This window comes from Aricia agestis, chromosome 11, assembly GCF_905147365.1.
Source record: "Aricia agestis chromosome 11, ilAriAges1.1, whole genome shotgun sequence".
Lineage (NCBI taxonomy): Eukaryota > Metazoa > Arthropoda > Insecta > Lepidoptera > Lycaenidae > Aricia > Aricia agestis.
In genome coordinates this window covers 4,787,959-4,804,272 of record NC_056416.1, presented here as the reverse complement: position 1 = coordinate 4,804,272, position 16,314 = coordinate 4,787,959, and the positions used below count along the sequence as shown (strand labels likewise).

Below are 16,314 nucleotides of genomic sequence, written 5' to 3'. Positions count from 1 at the left end.
CAAAAATTCAAATGCAATACTGGTACTTTATCAAAATACTTTTTTCATTAAATCTTTTTTCTCTAAATGGATTACTAACATGAAAAAAGTTTTTTCATGTGCTTACTTATTTCATCTAACAACATTTTTTTAATAAAACATAAACATAATAAAATAATTTATCTTTGCTGTTGGTAATAGTACGATTATAACGTAATGTCGTATTATCTTTTTTAAATATTTATACTTATGTAATTATACTATCTAACAATGCCGGATGCAGCCTTGGATACCCGGCTGAGGTACCTACGAATAAGGTCACCAATTCAATTTCAACGTAAGCTTGCTAGCTCACAGATTGATATGTGCAGTGTTTACTGTTTACTCTGGACAAATACTGATAACCCCAATATAATTGTAGTAAATAGAACTCGAAAGATATTGTCTTGTCCAGAGACATAATATGCAATAGGTCCTAATGTACTTAGGTTCATCATAAAATTTTCTAAAATTGAATCACCTCATGGCTCATATTGTTGTTAATAGCGATCACAATGCGATAAATTTATTAATAGAACTTGCTCTAAAGTCTAAACAATTTCAGTTATTGTAATTATTTTGCTTTAATCCAGTATTCGGAAATAATTATAATTGTCCTAGATTTTCCTGTGGAAAGGGTACAATTGCTCTTAACAATTTCAATTATGCATTGATTTTTTTTTCCTTTAATTCAACATTCGGAAATGATTCTTGTCCTACATTTTCCTGTAGAATAATCAATGCCGTACACGTTTTTTACAACGCTCTTGTATCACGCTATCCTTCCTTATAAGGTAACTCGTTTCGAGAAAGGAAGTCAACTTGAATTTTATTTTTCCAGATGAGCGCTGTGGTGACCGTGGAAGGCGGACAAGGCAGAGAAGGCACCATGCTTCGAGTCCTCGGGGCGGCGCAGAAGAGAGAAGTCAAGGCCACGCAGAACCTAGCCATCATCGTATTCTTCTTCATAATCTGCTGGATCCCCCTCTACACGATCAACGCGATCAAGGCCTTCATGCCCACTCTGGACATTCCCAATACCCTAACCTATTTCTGCATTATATTCTCCCATCTGAATTCCGCAATCAACCCGCTGTTATACGCATATCACCTGAAAGACTTCCGCGCTGCGCTCAAGGGTTTGATCTGCGTGATACTCGGGAGAGGAGTGCCGATTCCGGCGGCCTACAGGCCGCCCGTGCCGATTCGGCGGCCAGCTTTAGAGCGATGCAACGCTCTTAGAGAGAGACCAAAGATATACGTGGACTCGCCGGTCTGGAGGCGGCAGAAGGAGGCCGAGGTCAACACGGAGGAGAGGAGCACCGGGGCCGCTCCGGGCCACGACTGCGAGCCTTTCCTTAACGCGGCGAGGGACAGCTCCAGCGGCCGGTACACTCCCGAAGCCCACGAGGGGAGCAATGGGCCGTACCTCATCGAGTCCAACCTGCCCTGCCAGAGCCCGTACAAGAAGGTGGAGGAGTTCATCCGGCGAGTTCGCAGCGTCAGCGCCGAGCCCAGCTGACACGACGACGGCCGCGCCACGGCGAACAGTGTTCCATGACTTTAAAGCTTTAATTTATTATATAGTTAGATTAAGCATTGATGTTTCGATGTGAATATTTTTAGATGTGCAATTTTAGGATGAATATTGTGTGTATAATAGTCAATGTATGTAAGGCGCTGCTGCTCGGACCTCACATTTTTCTTCAAAGTTCCGAACCATTAAAATAACATCTAAAATGATTATAATACTCTGACTTGTAACTTGTAAGTGTACCATATACCATCATGTGAGAGAAATTGAATCATACTAGCAACATAACTAAGCAGCTTATTATGGCGGAACTAAGTTTTATAAGTAGTAAAATTTTTGTCGGCTACGTTTTTAGGCGTGATTTGTTAGGATTGAGAGAACCCAACCAAATTACGTAGGCAGCTAGTTATAATGCTGCCTTTGAATCAATTTCCCTGATAGTAAACAGTTCCTATTAATTAAAATGAAACAGTGTATTATGGTGTATTGATTCAAAAGTGTAATCATGCTTCCAAACAACATGATTTTTTTTTATCCAAGCCGTCAAAGAGCAACTAAGGTCCAAGGACGTGGTGTGGTGTAAGCATTGCGTTTTGAGATTATCTGCTTAAATAAATGCTTTATAAATGTTATTTTTCGTTATTCAACCAATCCCCAAGCGGCACCCGGCTGCCGCATAACTATTGAAAATCTATTGTGTCTGCGATACCCACGATCGAAGTATTAATCCTTCCTCTCGTGTTTCGTCACCAATACTCGCTGATTGATGAAGTGTCAGGCGCACGAAACCATTATTCACCAAGTAAAGCCTGTCTCTTGTTTTTAATTTTCTGATATTCGGCATCGTCATCGCTTTTTATCGAAGTATGATGGATATTACGATCTGACTCTTATTGACAGATCCTGGCTTACGGGATCAAACTACTTTATTATTCGTAGGGATCAAACAATAAAATAAAAAGAGACCAGGCTTAATAAATCGGATTTCATGATAATAAAAACATATAAATAAAACAAATCTGTTTTCCAGGGAAAACCATAAAGTTAATAAGTACTTTTGTAACCTAAGTATTAGTATATTAACTTTATGGGGAAAACATAATTTTCTAGTTACCTACTACAAGAACTGTATGTAAGGATAAAAAATTACGACGCGCTTATAACTTAGGGAAATTAATATCTAAGTTATTATATTGATATTTTCTGACACCCAAAGTACATTTTGAATGTGTAGGCGAAGGTATGGAAGTTAATAATAATATGTAAGTAGACATGTTTACATATTATTATTAAACAGCCTTTAAAATTTGTGTAGTATATATATATATATATATATATATATATATATATATATATATATATATATATATATATATATATATATATATATATATATATATATATATATATATATATATATATATATATATATATATATATATATATAGTCTGTCAAGAAAGTGAAGAAATAAAAAAATATATATCCACAGCCGAACATAATATAACCTCCTCGATTTTTGGAAGTCGGTTAAAAAGTGGCAACATTGTAGTGTCATCCCTTTTTTCTTAGATTGATTTGAAAGGGATGACCCTACGATGTTGCCACTTTTTAATTTCGTCACTTTCTAGGCAGCTATACGTAACCCGGACGTTTTTACCCGACTGCCAGGAGGGTTATTATAAAATGGCATGTATTTAAATCAATATCTGTATATTCCCTTTTCTCGACCAAATATTTGAAAGTTTCACGAAAATACTGACTTGCACACTAATTATGCACCCTAAATAATGCGAATTCAGCATACTATTTAAAGTAATTTGCGAAACTGTTTTACTTAACGAATAACTATTATTAAAATAGTATATCTAACAATTCCTTAGTTCAACAAACATACTACAACTTTTTAAAGGAAAACCATCACCTAAATTACTTTTATACTCCACTCGGGCCAACTTGTCGCTAGCGGTCATTGACTCCCTGTCAAAAACTTGTCATTTTCCATATAAAACCACGATTGACAATATGTGACACTTCATTGTCAATCGCGGTTTATATGGAAAATGACAAGTTTTTGACAGGGAGTCAATGACCGCTAGCGACAAGTTAGCCCGAGTGGAGTATAGGAACATCATTTATTCTAAATAAAACCCAATTTGAATTGTTATGTTCATATAATTAAGAACACATAAAAATCATCAAGTGCTAATTTAACATGGACTAAACTTTGGCATAGTGAATGGTAACTCAGTTTATAAACAATAATAATAAACAATCGGCTAAGAGCGAGTCGGATTCGCGCACAAAGGGTTCCTTATGAGTCGACGTACTTCTGGGTGGTTCACAAAAAATAATGTGGCTAAGGCGGGAGCTACGCTGCGCTACGCTCCCGCCGTAGCCATCTAACCTAACCCAATCAAGTCATATTGGGCCAACATTGCTATTAATTATTTAAGAATCATTAATAAATTTATTAATCCCAACAATTACAATACAGTAGTGAATTTTGATAATTTTTCTTATTTTTTAATTTTTATAAAGAAACCATAGTTTTGAAATGATAAAATCTTTCACCATATCTCATCGTAATTACCAAAAATCTTTGTCGCTAACACAGAAATAGATCAAGATATATCTGTGGTCGCTAAAGAGTAAAGAGCGAGCGCAAAGGAGTGAGTGCGGCGTTAGATGAGTCTATACGTGGGAGAGCCATGCTTCGGCATGCATGGGCGGGCTCAACCGGAGAAATACCACGTTCTCACAGAAAACCGGCGTGAAACAGCGCTTGCGCTGTGTTTCGCCTAGTGAGTGAGTTTACCGGAGGCCCAATCCCCTACCCTATTCCCTTCCTTACCCTCCCCTATTCCCTTCCCTTCCCATCCCTACCCTCCCCTATTATCCTATTCCCTCTTAAAAGGCCGGCCTGCACCTGCAGCTCTTCTGATGCTGCGAGTGTCCATGGGCGACGGTAGTTGCTTTCCATCAGGTGACCCGTTTGCTCGTTTGCCCCCTTATTTCATAAAAAAAAAAGATCAGGAGGCCCTAACATGTTTTTCAGTAAAACAGAGAAACAAAAAGAAAATAAAGTTAGGTTAAAAATATTTTAGTTGCACGATTTGCCAATTTGTAGATTTGTTTTGATAATAGAAATTGATTTTATTGTGGTGCACCGTTCGATATCGTTTTTAGAAATTCCGTTGTAAGATTGTTCAATTTAGAGTGCAAGTTAGTATTTTTGATAAACAATTTAAATTTTAGTTTTACAAATAAGTAATTTCTTATATTTATTTCTTATATTTATAAAGGACGTCTCGTTTTGTATGATGTTTAAGTTTTTTTTAAGGACATGTTCAGTTAATCAATTGTTTTTTTTTTTATCTGCATTAGTTTTTCTGGTATGCATTCAGTTAATTAGCGGAGTTAAGGTAGTGTGCTGAAAAATTATTCTGATGTGCATTTAATAATATCCCTTATAAAATTAACTTTGCTTTCGTCAAAATTGCAACGCCATCTACTGTGGAATTACGCAACTTCTTATCGTGCAATAGTTCAAGGCTTTGTAATAGTTTTAAGACAAACGTGTAGATGGCTCTCTTTATTTATATTTATAAAAAAATCGTTTCAATTATATTGAAATTCGAAAATTATACTTATATAAAGGAAAATTAAACATTCGACCTAGGAATAAATTGCATAGAGCTGAAAATGTGTAGAGTGTATAGTCCCCGGCGATCCTCCTTGTGCTAAATATTTTATTCAAATTTAAATGTCCAAAAATCATTTTTATCGTTTTTTTTTAAACAGTACGTACATTTTATCATAAAAATAGGTAGGACAAGAGTGTAGATCATAGAATTCTCTACAAAAAACATCTTCGTACGAGTACGAATGTATGACGAAAATCATAATATATCTATAATTGTACTATCAGAGAAGTTGATTCCTAGGCAGATGGGGGACCTACGTAGTTTGGTCGCGTTATGTCAAACCCAGCCGACAGATCACAATAACTAACATTGAATTGACATGATCCGACCAAATGACGTTGGTCTGTCAACTGCCTCGGAATCAATTTCCTCGATGGTGCTTATATCTACACTACTATTATAAAGAGGAAAGATTTGATTTTTTGTTTGTTTGTTTGTTTGAGTCGAATAGGCTCCGAAACTACTGGACCGATTTGAAAAATTCTTTTACCATTGGAATCCTGCATTATTTCTGCTGAACATAGGCTAATTTTTATTTTGGAAAAATATAAGGTTCCGTAAGATATTTGGGATTTTCGGACGCAAGGTTTAAAAAATCAACCAGAAAAGTTACTTATTTTGCGTACGCTGCCTAAACTATAAAAGATAGAGGCATAAAATGTTCTAAGTAATTATACATCTTTTAAATATCTACAAAAAAGTCCGCGACTCACTATACCTATCTATGTTGAGTGAGGCACAATAACCATTTTTTTATTAAAAAATCTAGAATTTTTTTTGGACTATATTTAAATGCGTTTATTTAAATCATGCTATTGACCCTTATCAAAATAAATTATTTCATCACTAAGTACAGTTAATGTAGATAATATTTGGTCTTTGAATGATTAAAATTGGACGTTTGGTTTTAATGTTATGGCGAAATTAAAATATTACGATTTCTGCTGCACGTTGCGAATTGGGCGTCAAGGCGCGATGCGCGGGTGTGCGTGCGGTAGGGGAGAGATTTAATTATCAGTGCCACAGACTCGCCCGGAGAGTCCACGTAAATATTACCTCGATCGTGGGAATCGCAGACACAATAGATTTTCAATAGTTATGCGACAGCCGGGTGCTGTTTTATTGATTTGATATAGACTATCGTGCTTCATTATTATAATCCTAATTTCAAAAAAGCTTTAAAAGTTATGACTACGAAAGTAATATTTTTAGAACTTTTTAAAATAAGTTTTGAATGACTATTATTTTTGATTGCTATTATAATTAATTAATTTCTTTAACTATAAATCTCCAATAGCGGCAGCCGGCTGCCAGCATAACAATTGAAGATCTATTGTGTCTGCGATACCCACGATGCCGATGCACGATGGAAGTATTAATGCATATTTTTTAATCCACACTATTTCTGCTGAATATAGGCTATATTTAATGAGAGAAAAAAGGGAACCGTATTAAGTGTTAATAATTGTGTGAAAAATCTACCAAAATATTCCTTCTTGCTTATGCTTTATAAATTATAGACTATACTTACTTATCGCAAAGTGATGTACTATAGTCTTATAGAGGACATTAATATCAACGTAAAAGTCCGCGATATCGTATGTCTGACTACTACAATTATTATTATCTTACAATAACTACTTTTTAATCTAAAAATATGCAATAGTAACGTTGCGCTGGTACAAACCATGCCAAACTACTTATCAGCAGGTATTAGTACTTACCAGATTTAATAATCTATACTTAATATTATAAATGCGAAAGTATCTCTGTCTGTCTGTCTGTCTGTCTGTCTGTCTGTCTGTCTGTCTGTCTGTCTCGCTTTCACGCCAAAACTACCGAACCGATTGTAATGAAATTTTGTATACAGATAGTCTAAAGCCTGAGAAAGGACATAGGCTACTTTTTACTGGAAAAAAAGGTTGTAAGGGGGTGAAAATACGAAAATTTGTTCAAATTAAGTTAGTTCCAAAAATTCATACTAGATGGCGCCGTGCGTCTTTTACATCGCGCTAACGCTTGACTAACATCTTTCTATAAGAGGTGGTATCATCATACCTTCGAGTCCCGATTTATTTTCGATTGTTATTTCTTTTCTACGTTATTTAATAAGTCAGTACTTAATATTATAATATACATTATACAGTGACGTAACCTTAAACCTATCAATGATAAATAGTTTATGGGTAAAGTTAAGGGGGCTAAATAAGCTTTAAAATTTGGCATAATATATAAAGTTTAATTTAAAAAAAATGAAATATTATGTGCACACTGCACAGCTGTTTTGATTTAAGGGGTACCAGGGTTTTTTTTTATAAAAGCTTTTGACACAAATTTTGTTGACATCGCGCGCTATAAACTGAAATCCACGCGGACGAAGTCGCGGGCAACAGCTAGTAATATTATAAAGCTGAAGAATTTGTAGAACTACCTGGTTTGAATTGATTTTTGTGTTGGGTAGTCTTAAGGAAATGGGTAGGAAGGCATTAGGCTGTATAACAACACCCTGCGACCAATAGGAGGGAAAAAGTAGACCAGTAGGAGATAATAATATGACATAGTAAATACAAGGGTTGTTTGAAATGTTCTCGGTCTATTGTAGAGGAAGTATAATATATTATGTATAAGTACTTATTATAAATAATCTACAAAAAATATTTAATAATTTGATCAAATTGTCACAACTCACAAGACATCGTTAATTAAAGGTAATTAAATAAATAATTTGTCTTATTACATATCAAAGTTTTTTTAATTATATTACCTACCAGAGTAGACAGAATGACAGAGTATGCCGACTTAGAACTGATGTTGAAATTTTTAAATTTGACGTATTATGACGAAAATCGTCGCTAGGGTTGTTAACTTGTTACCTACGAATTTAAAACTATGACATATTCGCTGGACGTGTTCCTTTTTGGTCGTATTGTTGGTTGTGTTTCGGCACATGCGATTAAAATTGTCAGAATCCAATTTTGAAATCTTTATTGTAAATATTTAAAAATAAATTATATCAGCCAGCGCGAGGCACATTCCGTTCATAATCCTAGCTAGTGAAACCCGACGAATTTGACAGATAATCGAAACCTGTTCGTTTCTTTGCAGTCGAACTACTGGTAGTTATGTCTATTGTGATATTACTGAGCTATTAAAACTTATTAGACCGTACCGGCTCCTTTCGATTTTTTATTTCACTAACTTTATAGAACAGGGATAGATACCATTCTAAAGACCTCTTGTAAAATGAATATTATTAGGAGATTTTATAATTATATAATTAACATAAAAAACAGATTTACTGTGACTTCTGCAGAAAATATTCTTTGGTTAATCAATTTAACCCCTCAAAGTGCAGGGTTTTCAATTTTGAAGGAGAATAATTCAGGTTTGTAAATTGTATTCATCTAAGAAAAGGAATTGGGAAGCGTACATTTTTATGGGATATAAAGTATCCTGTATCCTATATGCCCTTTCCCAGAACTCAAAATATCTTCATACCAAATTTTAGCAATATCGGTTCAGGTTTAGGCGTCAAGAGGTAACAAACAGACAGACAGACACACTTTTGCATTTATAATACTCGTCTATAATCTATCTATATATCGACGGGTGAAAGCAGAAGTGGCGTATCTCGAAAAACCCAACTTTACAGTAGAGCCAAAAAACTTTTTTAAAAATTCATAACTTCTATATTTATCAACATAGAACGTTAAAAATTGGAACGTATTTATATTAATCTGAGGCCTATACGATGAGTTTGTTCAAATTGTTCTAAAGTTGATATTTCATTGATTTTTAACAAGTTACGACAAAATATTTTTCTGTTTTATGCAGCAGAAATGTTGTATCTTTGAGAGGAAATGTATAGACAACTTAAAAAAGCAATTTTTTTTGAGCGACGGATCTGTCGTATCTCAAATATAACATGCCCCTACAAATTTCATTTCGCCGTATCTTGTTTACTTAATTAAATTGCATTACAACTTTTGGTTTAAGTGCAAAATCGGCGACAGACGTTGTTAAAATGGAATGCTTTATCTTAAAGTCAATGAATTGTTTGTTTTAAAAGAATGTCATTATAACATATTATAAGAAATAATACGATTATTTACTGTTATTTGTTGATAATATAAGAAAATAAACAGGGAATTTTACATATGTGCAGCAGAAAATTACGTGAAAAACGCACGGTGGAAGACTGCCACTCATCGCCTTAATGAGTGGCAGCCTTCCACCGTGAAGAATGATGGCGAAAAGTTGCAGGAGCACTCCCTGTGATACAGTCGATAGAGGAATCAGAGTGCAGCTACATCTCGGCGTAATTCCAAGGAGTCAAGCCTGTTTGAAATACTATGGCAGTCAACAATTCTAGCGGCTCTTCGTTGGATACGATCCAAAGGGAGTAGTTGGTATTTGGCGTCCCTGTCCAGAGATGAGAAGAGTATTCCATATAAGGCAGAACCTGCGCCTTGTAGAGTTGTACACGTTAGCCTGGACTGGAATACTATCTGTTAAAAACACCAAGCTTTTTCGAGGCTAGCTTGGCTTCACCCTCTAGATGACACCGGAACTGGACTTCGTTCGATATGATACGCCAAGTATTTCAATGCTGGGGGAGATAGTTTAAGAGGTACCTTGAAAACGAGGAGATATATGACTATTGGTGACTTTTTAGTGGTGAACGCGTAAACTTGTATCTTGGCGGGGTTGAATTGGAATAAGTAACGTCGATCCTATTTAGAGACTGACTCCTGTGAATTCTCTATTTCAGACACAAGTTCGTTTCGACTCTCAATGACATTTAGAAAAATAAGGGGGGAGCTGGTATATAGGGAATCAACTGTACTATCATTTGCATAGCAATAAATGCCGTTGGTCTGTAACATGTCATTGATCTGCTAAGAAAATTGTGACCCATTTGCCTATATTATGGAAGCTTTTATAGCAACGCTTTTTGCCAAACCTGATCAAAGGCCTTTGTAATGTTCAAACTAACAGCCAATATCTCTCCCTTCGACTCAATCACCTGAGCCCAACGATGAGTTAGGTACGCCAAGAGATCACTAGCCGAGCGACCCTTTCAGAACCCGTACTGTTTGTCGCTTAGTAATCCCAAGCCGCCCAAGTATCGAAAGAGCTGGCTATTGATAATGGATTCCATAATTTGCGAGAAGACGGAGGTTATTACGATTGGTCTGTAGTTGGAAGGATATGAGCGGTCACCTATTTTGGGGATCGGGTACATGGAAGCTGTCTTGTAAGAAGCCGGGACAATGCCAGAAGTGTAGGAGAAACGAAAAAGACGTGTTAAGAACGGAGCCAACTCTGGAGCACACTTTTTCAACACAATAGAAGCCGGCCCACTCTGCTTTCTACGAGGACGGGTTGGGGTCCTTAGAGAGGAGGAAGGTCGAGTACGGTGTCCCACAAGGTTCGCGTCTGGATGTTTCTTGCTTCGACTGGGTCCTGCGGTGTGCTCTTCTCTCGGGCATGGTGCTCGTCTGTTACTGCGACCACACCTATGTCTTATTCCGAGAGAAGACCTTCGAGGAGGCTGCGCGGCTGGCTGAGGTGGGAGCATCCCTCATTGTCAGCCGCATAGAGTGGCTTGGGTTTCGGGTACGCCTAAGCAAGCCCGAAACCGCGAAACTCTTCCGCGGACCCGGGAGGAGAGGTCCCCCACCCGGAGCAAGACTCCTTTTTAGAGAGATAGAGGTCAGGATGAGTCCGACGCTTAAATGTCTTGGACTCATCCTGGACAGGAGGTGGACCTTCGGCCCACATTTCCAACAGTTGGGACCGAAGGTCGAGAGGGCGGCGTCAGCGCTGGGCCAGCCTCTGCCTAATATAGGAGGGCCCAGCAAAGCCTGCAAGCGGCTATATTCCGGAGTCTGTCGGAGTATAGCCCTGTACGGTGCCCTAATTTGGGCAGATTCCCTCACCGCTCGTAAGAATATGTGAGAGGCCCAGCTACGAAGAGCGCAGCGGATCTTTCCGGTGAGGGTCCTGGGCAGCAGCCACTGCCCTGGTGGAAAACCCGGCGTAGGAGCTTGTTTTGATGGTCTCTGCTGAGTTGTACCTCCTCGTTTCAGAGAGGTCACGGGGCGAAGACCTACATTGGGATGAGCTCTGGCGGGTCTGAAAGCTGGGATAGCAGTGGCTGTTGAGGAGGTAGGGTGAGGGCCTAGCGCAGGCCCAGTACGGTTAACGTACTGCTCAGGCTCTGCATCCAGTTTTTGCAGCGCCGTAAGAGAAAACCCCTCACCTTCCGCCTTGTTGTATGTTGTATTTTATGATTTTATCTATATATCATAAAATACAACATAAATATATGTACTTATATATATTTATGTTGTATTTTATCTAAAGTGTTTGCTAGCTATTCTACTTGGTTTATAGTGATATCCATGTCGTCACCAATGGCTCTTGCGGAAGACCGGCGCTGAATATGCCCCTGGGTGTACCAGCACATGCCGAGCATGAGCCAATTTGCGGCTGCTAATTGGAATTATATATTATCATGTAAATCTGTACCATGTATGAATTAATGTAGTTGCAAATAAACTTTATTATTATATTTTTAAATTAAAATAGCGTATATTTCAAATCAATGTTTAGTTGTAGTATAGTTATGCATACGGCCAGCACCCGCGACAGCACTTCAAACCTGTTTTGTGGCCCTTCATACATTTGATGAGGTTTTCATTTATAAATCATTGTTAAACTAGTTAAAATGTATTCCTTCAAGGTATATTTTATTCATAAATATGCTTCATTTTGCCTGTAGGAAGCTATAAGTGTGTCAAACTGTTGCACCCGCGATAATGGAATCGCTCTATAAATACTCCCCACACCGGTTTCGGTGACGGTGGCCAGTTTAATTGAAACCAGACCTGTTATGCAGGAGTAGTTTTATAGTGCCCAAGTGTGTGCGCAGTACACAAGAGCACTTCTCTCTTCCTTTCACTCTCATTAAACTCAGTGGGGCGGAAGACCGACACGACCGGTGAGAGGTCAGGCGCAGGACCGACTTTTTACATGCCATGATCATCTTACTTGTCAGACAATCATTTTCCTAACCAAACTTGGAAATAACATGTTTCCATCGCGGGATTCGAACCCCCGACCTCCGGAGTCGAGAGCCACGCTCTAACCACTAGACCATGGAGGCGTTAAGTATAGTATGGATATTGGATATGTGTGTAGAATATTAAATATAAGCAGGCAACGCCATACCAAAAAAATCTTTCTTCCATAGCTATTACCACCCAATATGTTCTGTTATTTATCCAAGTTACCTTCTGTTTTATTCTAGTTATCTTCTGGACTGCACACTTCATTCTTCTGTTCTACATATTTTTCCTGAGTAACGTCGTGATGGAGATAAGAGGGGCTTATAATGTGAGAGACATAATAAAGGCCAATACTATACTATCGGTTATTATCATGATACTCAGTACTGACTACTGGTTCCTGACTAAGAGGTAAGGTGTAATCTAGATATTGGCTGAGTGGTCTGCCGTGAATATAAGGACCATGAACCATGTAAGGCCACTATAACGGGAAAATTATTTTTATTTGTTTATTGATTAAATAAATTAAGAAAACAAATTATCAAGTAATGCTCTGTTTTATAAGGTATCATATTATAAATCTCTTTTTAACCTAACTTTAATAGCCATTTAATAAACTTAAGTTTTGTTAAGCTCCTCCAAATGGCATTGCAAGGGGCAAAGAACACAGTTCCAAACAAGGCCAATATTATACATCAGTCGTTTAACTTGAAAATAGAGTTACAAGTATTTACTTATCTGCTTTGCCGACCATCTTCTCGAAAAGGAAATCGGACGCCAGATAAAAAGAGGCGCTGAAGGCAAACAAAACGGGCGCTAACTTTTTCGGCACCACCAGCACTCTGGGCGCCGAAGAATTCTCGCCCAGGGCGCTAGTAGAAAAAACTAAACTAATACTGGCACTGTTTAAAGATCATACCTAATATTATTATTCCAGGAAGCTTCTAGTATCAACGCTAGACAAGTTACTTGCTGTGGACGCCATGTCTCAGGAGAGTGAGGCTTTTCGGGAGAATCACACGAAGTTTTTGACCTACGTGAAGCGTGTGGTAGTGGTATTTTACACCGTGAATTTCCTCAACACAACCTTCGTGTATTTTCCTCAACGTATCAACTTCACCAGCGCGTTTTCCACGTTCAACCAGTGTCCAGGTAAAGTAAATGATGTTACAAAACTTTAAATTATTACGTCACTTCAATATAGCCTAGTGCAGTGTTTCCCAACCTTTTCCAGTCAGGGACACCCCTAGGAAGTCAAGCAAATTTTTCACGGACCCCCTTAATAAAATAAAATATAGCAAAAAATCTGACATACATTTATACTCGCGGACCCTCAGTCGTCCGCGGACCACAGGTTGGGAAACACTGGCCTAGTGAATCCTCTAAAAACGTTTACAAAAGTTTTATATTACAAAAAACGTAACACATCCGTCTATGCTTGCTTTTTAGACCTTAGTCGCGCTTTCGATCTGGTAAACTATAAGTACTTTACTATGGCGAAAGCTGCTAAAGTCAAATGTTCCATCAAAAACTGTGAGTCTGTTGAGATACTGGTACGAAAACCAAACTAAGTTTGTAAAATGGGGCGACGCAACCTCTAATGACTTAATATTAGAGTGTGGGGTGCGCCAAGGGGGGCTAACCTCTTCGGACCTATTTAGCCTGTATGTTAATGACCTGATTGAGGAGCTCAGGAGCACTCAAATAGGTTGTCACATAGGTGCCACGCCCGTTAACAACCTAAGTTATGCTGACGATATGGTGCTTCTGAGCCCCTCAATCAAGGGGCTAAGGCGGTTGCCAAGCATTTGCGAGGACTATGCTATAAGACATGGTCTTAAGTACAATGTAGCTAAGACGCAAATGATGGTATTTCAGACTGGAAAGGGCCTGCAGAGGGTCCCATCGGTTAGCTTAGACGGACAAGAGGTAGAAAGGGTCGAGCAATTCAGGTACCTTTGGCACATCTTAACCGAGGATCTCTCAGATAATGAGGATGTAGGTAGTGCGCAAAAGACGGGCACTGGCTGTACGGTGCAACATGCTTGCACGGCGTTTTGCGCGCTGTAGCGTTGGGGCAAAGCTGACGCTCTTTAGAGCATACTGTCAATGCTTCTATACGTGTCAGCTTTGGCTCAACTGCTCCAAAGCTACGAGAAGCAGTATCAGAGTTCAGTACAATAATGCATACCGTACTCTGATGAGACTGCCAAAGTACTGTAGTGCTTCGGGCATGTTCGCCGACGCCGGAATCCCGGACTATTTCGCAATTATCAGGGCGCGCCTCGCAGCATTTTGGTCTCGCATCCGTTCTTCAAACAATGAGATCCTTTCTGTGTGTGCCGGGTGCCCGGAAAACTCGATCCCAGCCTACTGGCTTTCGGTGCATCGTGGCAGTAACCAAAAGTGATAATTTTAGATTTCAACATTTTAGATGTATTTTAATTTTATCACTTTTTAACTTTTATTTTATTTTATCTATTTCTTTTATTTTTAACTTAAATTATGTTATTTTATGGGTCTATTGCCTGAATTAAACGATTATTTATTTATTTATTTATTATTTACTACTGCATCTTGACATCGAGAATTATAGAGCCTACGTTAGTAGAAAAATATTCGAAATGAAATGATTCTGAAACTCTTTGCTTGCCAATAATCCTTGGCTTTTAGCTCTTTATGGCATAGTTTTCATCTAAATTCATACTAAGTCGTGAAAATTGGATAGAATTTAGAATTTCAAATTCAATAAACAAGTCAATAAACTGAATGCACGTCGTTAGAAATCAATAAAGGCAATTCGTTGGAAAATCGTTTTCAGGAATCGACGCCAGTGCTGGAATTACCCGCCATGTTTGTCGAGCCATCGCGCTATCTCAGGATCTCACTATAGTCGTAGTGGTAATGAACTACCAGGCTCTACTGATATTTACCATCGCCCATACAACCTGCATGTACAGAATGATCGCAAAAGAGATGGCCGATCTTAAAAACAGAAGAGATATCAAAGAACGCCTGCCCGGCTTGATTAAACGTCACGGACTTCTCATGGATATTATTAGGCGTTTGAGATCGTTATACAACATGCCGATAGGTATAAACTTCGGCACGAACGCGTACTGTATCTGCCTGTATTTCTCCCTGCCTTTAGACCAAATCAATTCTTTCATACCAGTGCTGTGTTATAACATTCTTGTGTTTTTCCTGTACTGCTATTTGTGTCAGAAGTTGATAGATTCGTCGATCGCTTTCGAGCAAGCCGTCTACGATTGTGGCTGGGAGAGCTATGATTTGGCTGACATGAAGACGGTGTATATCGTTCTGAAATTAGCCCAAAAACCGGTGTCATTATCAGCGGCTGACATGGTGCCAGTCAACATCTATACTTTTGCTACAGCTGCCGAATTTATGTTTAAGCTTATAACTGTTCTTAAGTTTTAGATGTAAATCAAAACTGTAAGAAAGGGTATATTAAAAATATTAAATAACATTATGATGAATGCTTGCAAGGATAGCAATGTGTTATAATATATGTTTGTATGTGTATAGTTATGACTTATGGTTTTATTCTTTTTCTTTAGAATATTAGTAATTTTATATAAGTACACATTGTAAAACATTCTGTATTCCGAATTTTATTTACTCAAATGTGTATTCAAGAATTATTGAAAATTGGGCAATTAATTTCAAATTAGCAACATCCTGTGAAGTAGTAATAAGTACTTGTAGTATTGTGATAGAATACTTACCGAGTTAATTTTTTTTGTTGTGATTGACTACAGCCTGCTGGACTAGAAATAAATAACTGTATGTATTTTTGGGAGGCTTAATATAAATGACTATATTTTAAATTAAATAATTATAAAGAAATCAAGTCAGAAATAAGTATTGGACAATTATTTCTCTTCCTGACTACTTTTATGTTTATCCACTGTGAGTATTATATTTTACAAGACACTAATTTGAAATAGGTGATCTACTTTT

The 16,314-nt window shown here is 37.7% G+C and overlaps 2 protein-coding genes across 2 annotated transcripts in view; both read left to right on the top strand.

Annotated features, from left to right (window-relative positions):
* LOC121732025 (adenosine receptor A3) overlaps window positions 1–2,184 on the top strand; it is a 102,719-nt gene extending 100,535 nt beyond the window's left edge. Inside the window, exon 3 of the mRNA XM_042121772.1 lies at window positions 860–2,184. Within this exon, the coding sequence (XP_041977706.1) occupies window positions 860–1,540 (681 nt within the window). The 3' untranslated portion in view covers window positions 1,541–2,184. The remainder of the gene's footprint in view (window positions 1–859) is intronic.
* Window positions 2,185–8,539: 6,355 nt separating this feature from the next.
* Window positions 8,540–15,771, top strand: LOC121731859 (the record flags this gene model as incomplete). Its single annotated transcript, XM_042121533.1, has 5 exons — window positions 8,540–8,642; window positions 10,656–11,204; window positions 12,573–12,741; window positions 13,268–13,482; window positions 15,152–15,771. Coding segments are annotated over 5 exons (1,656 nt in total), but the record flags the coding sequence as incomplete, so codon positions are not given.
* Window positions 15,772–16,314: the final 543 nt, after the last annotated feature.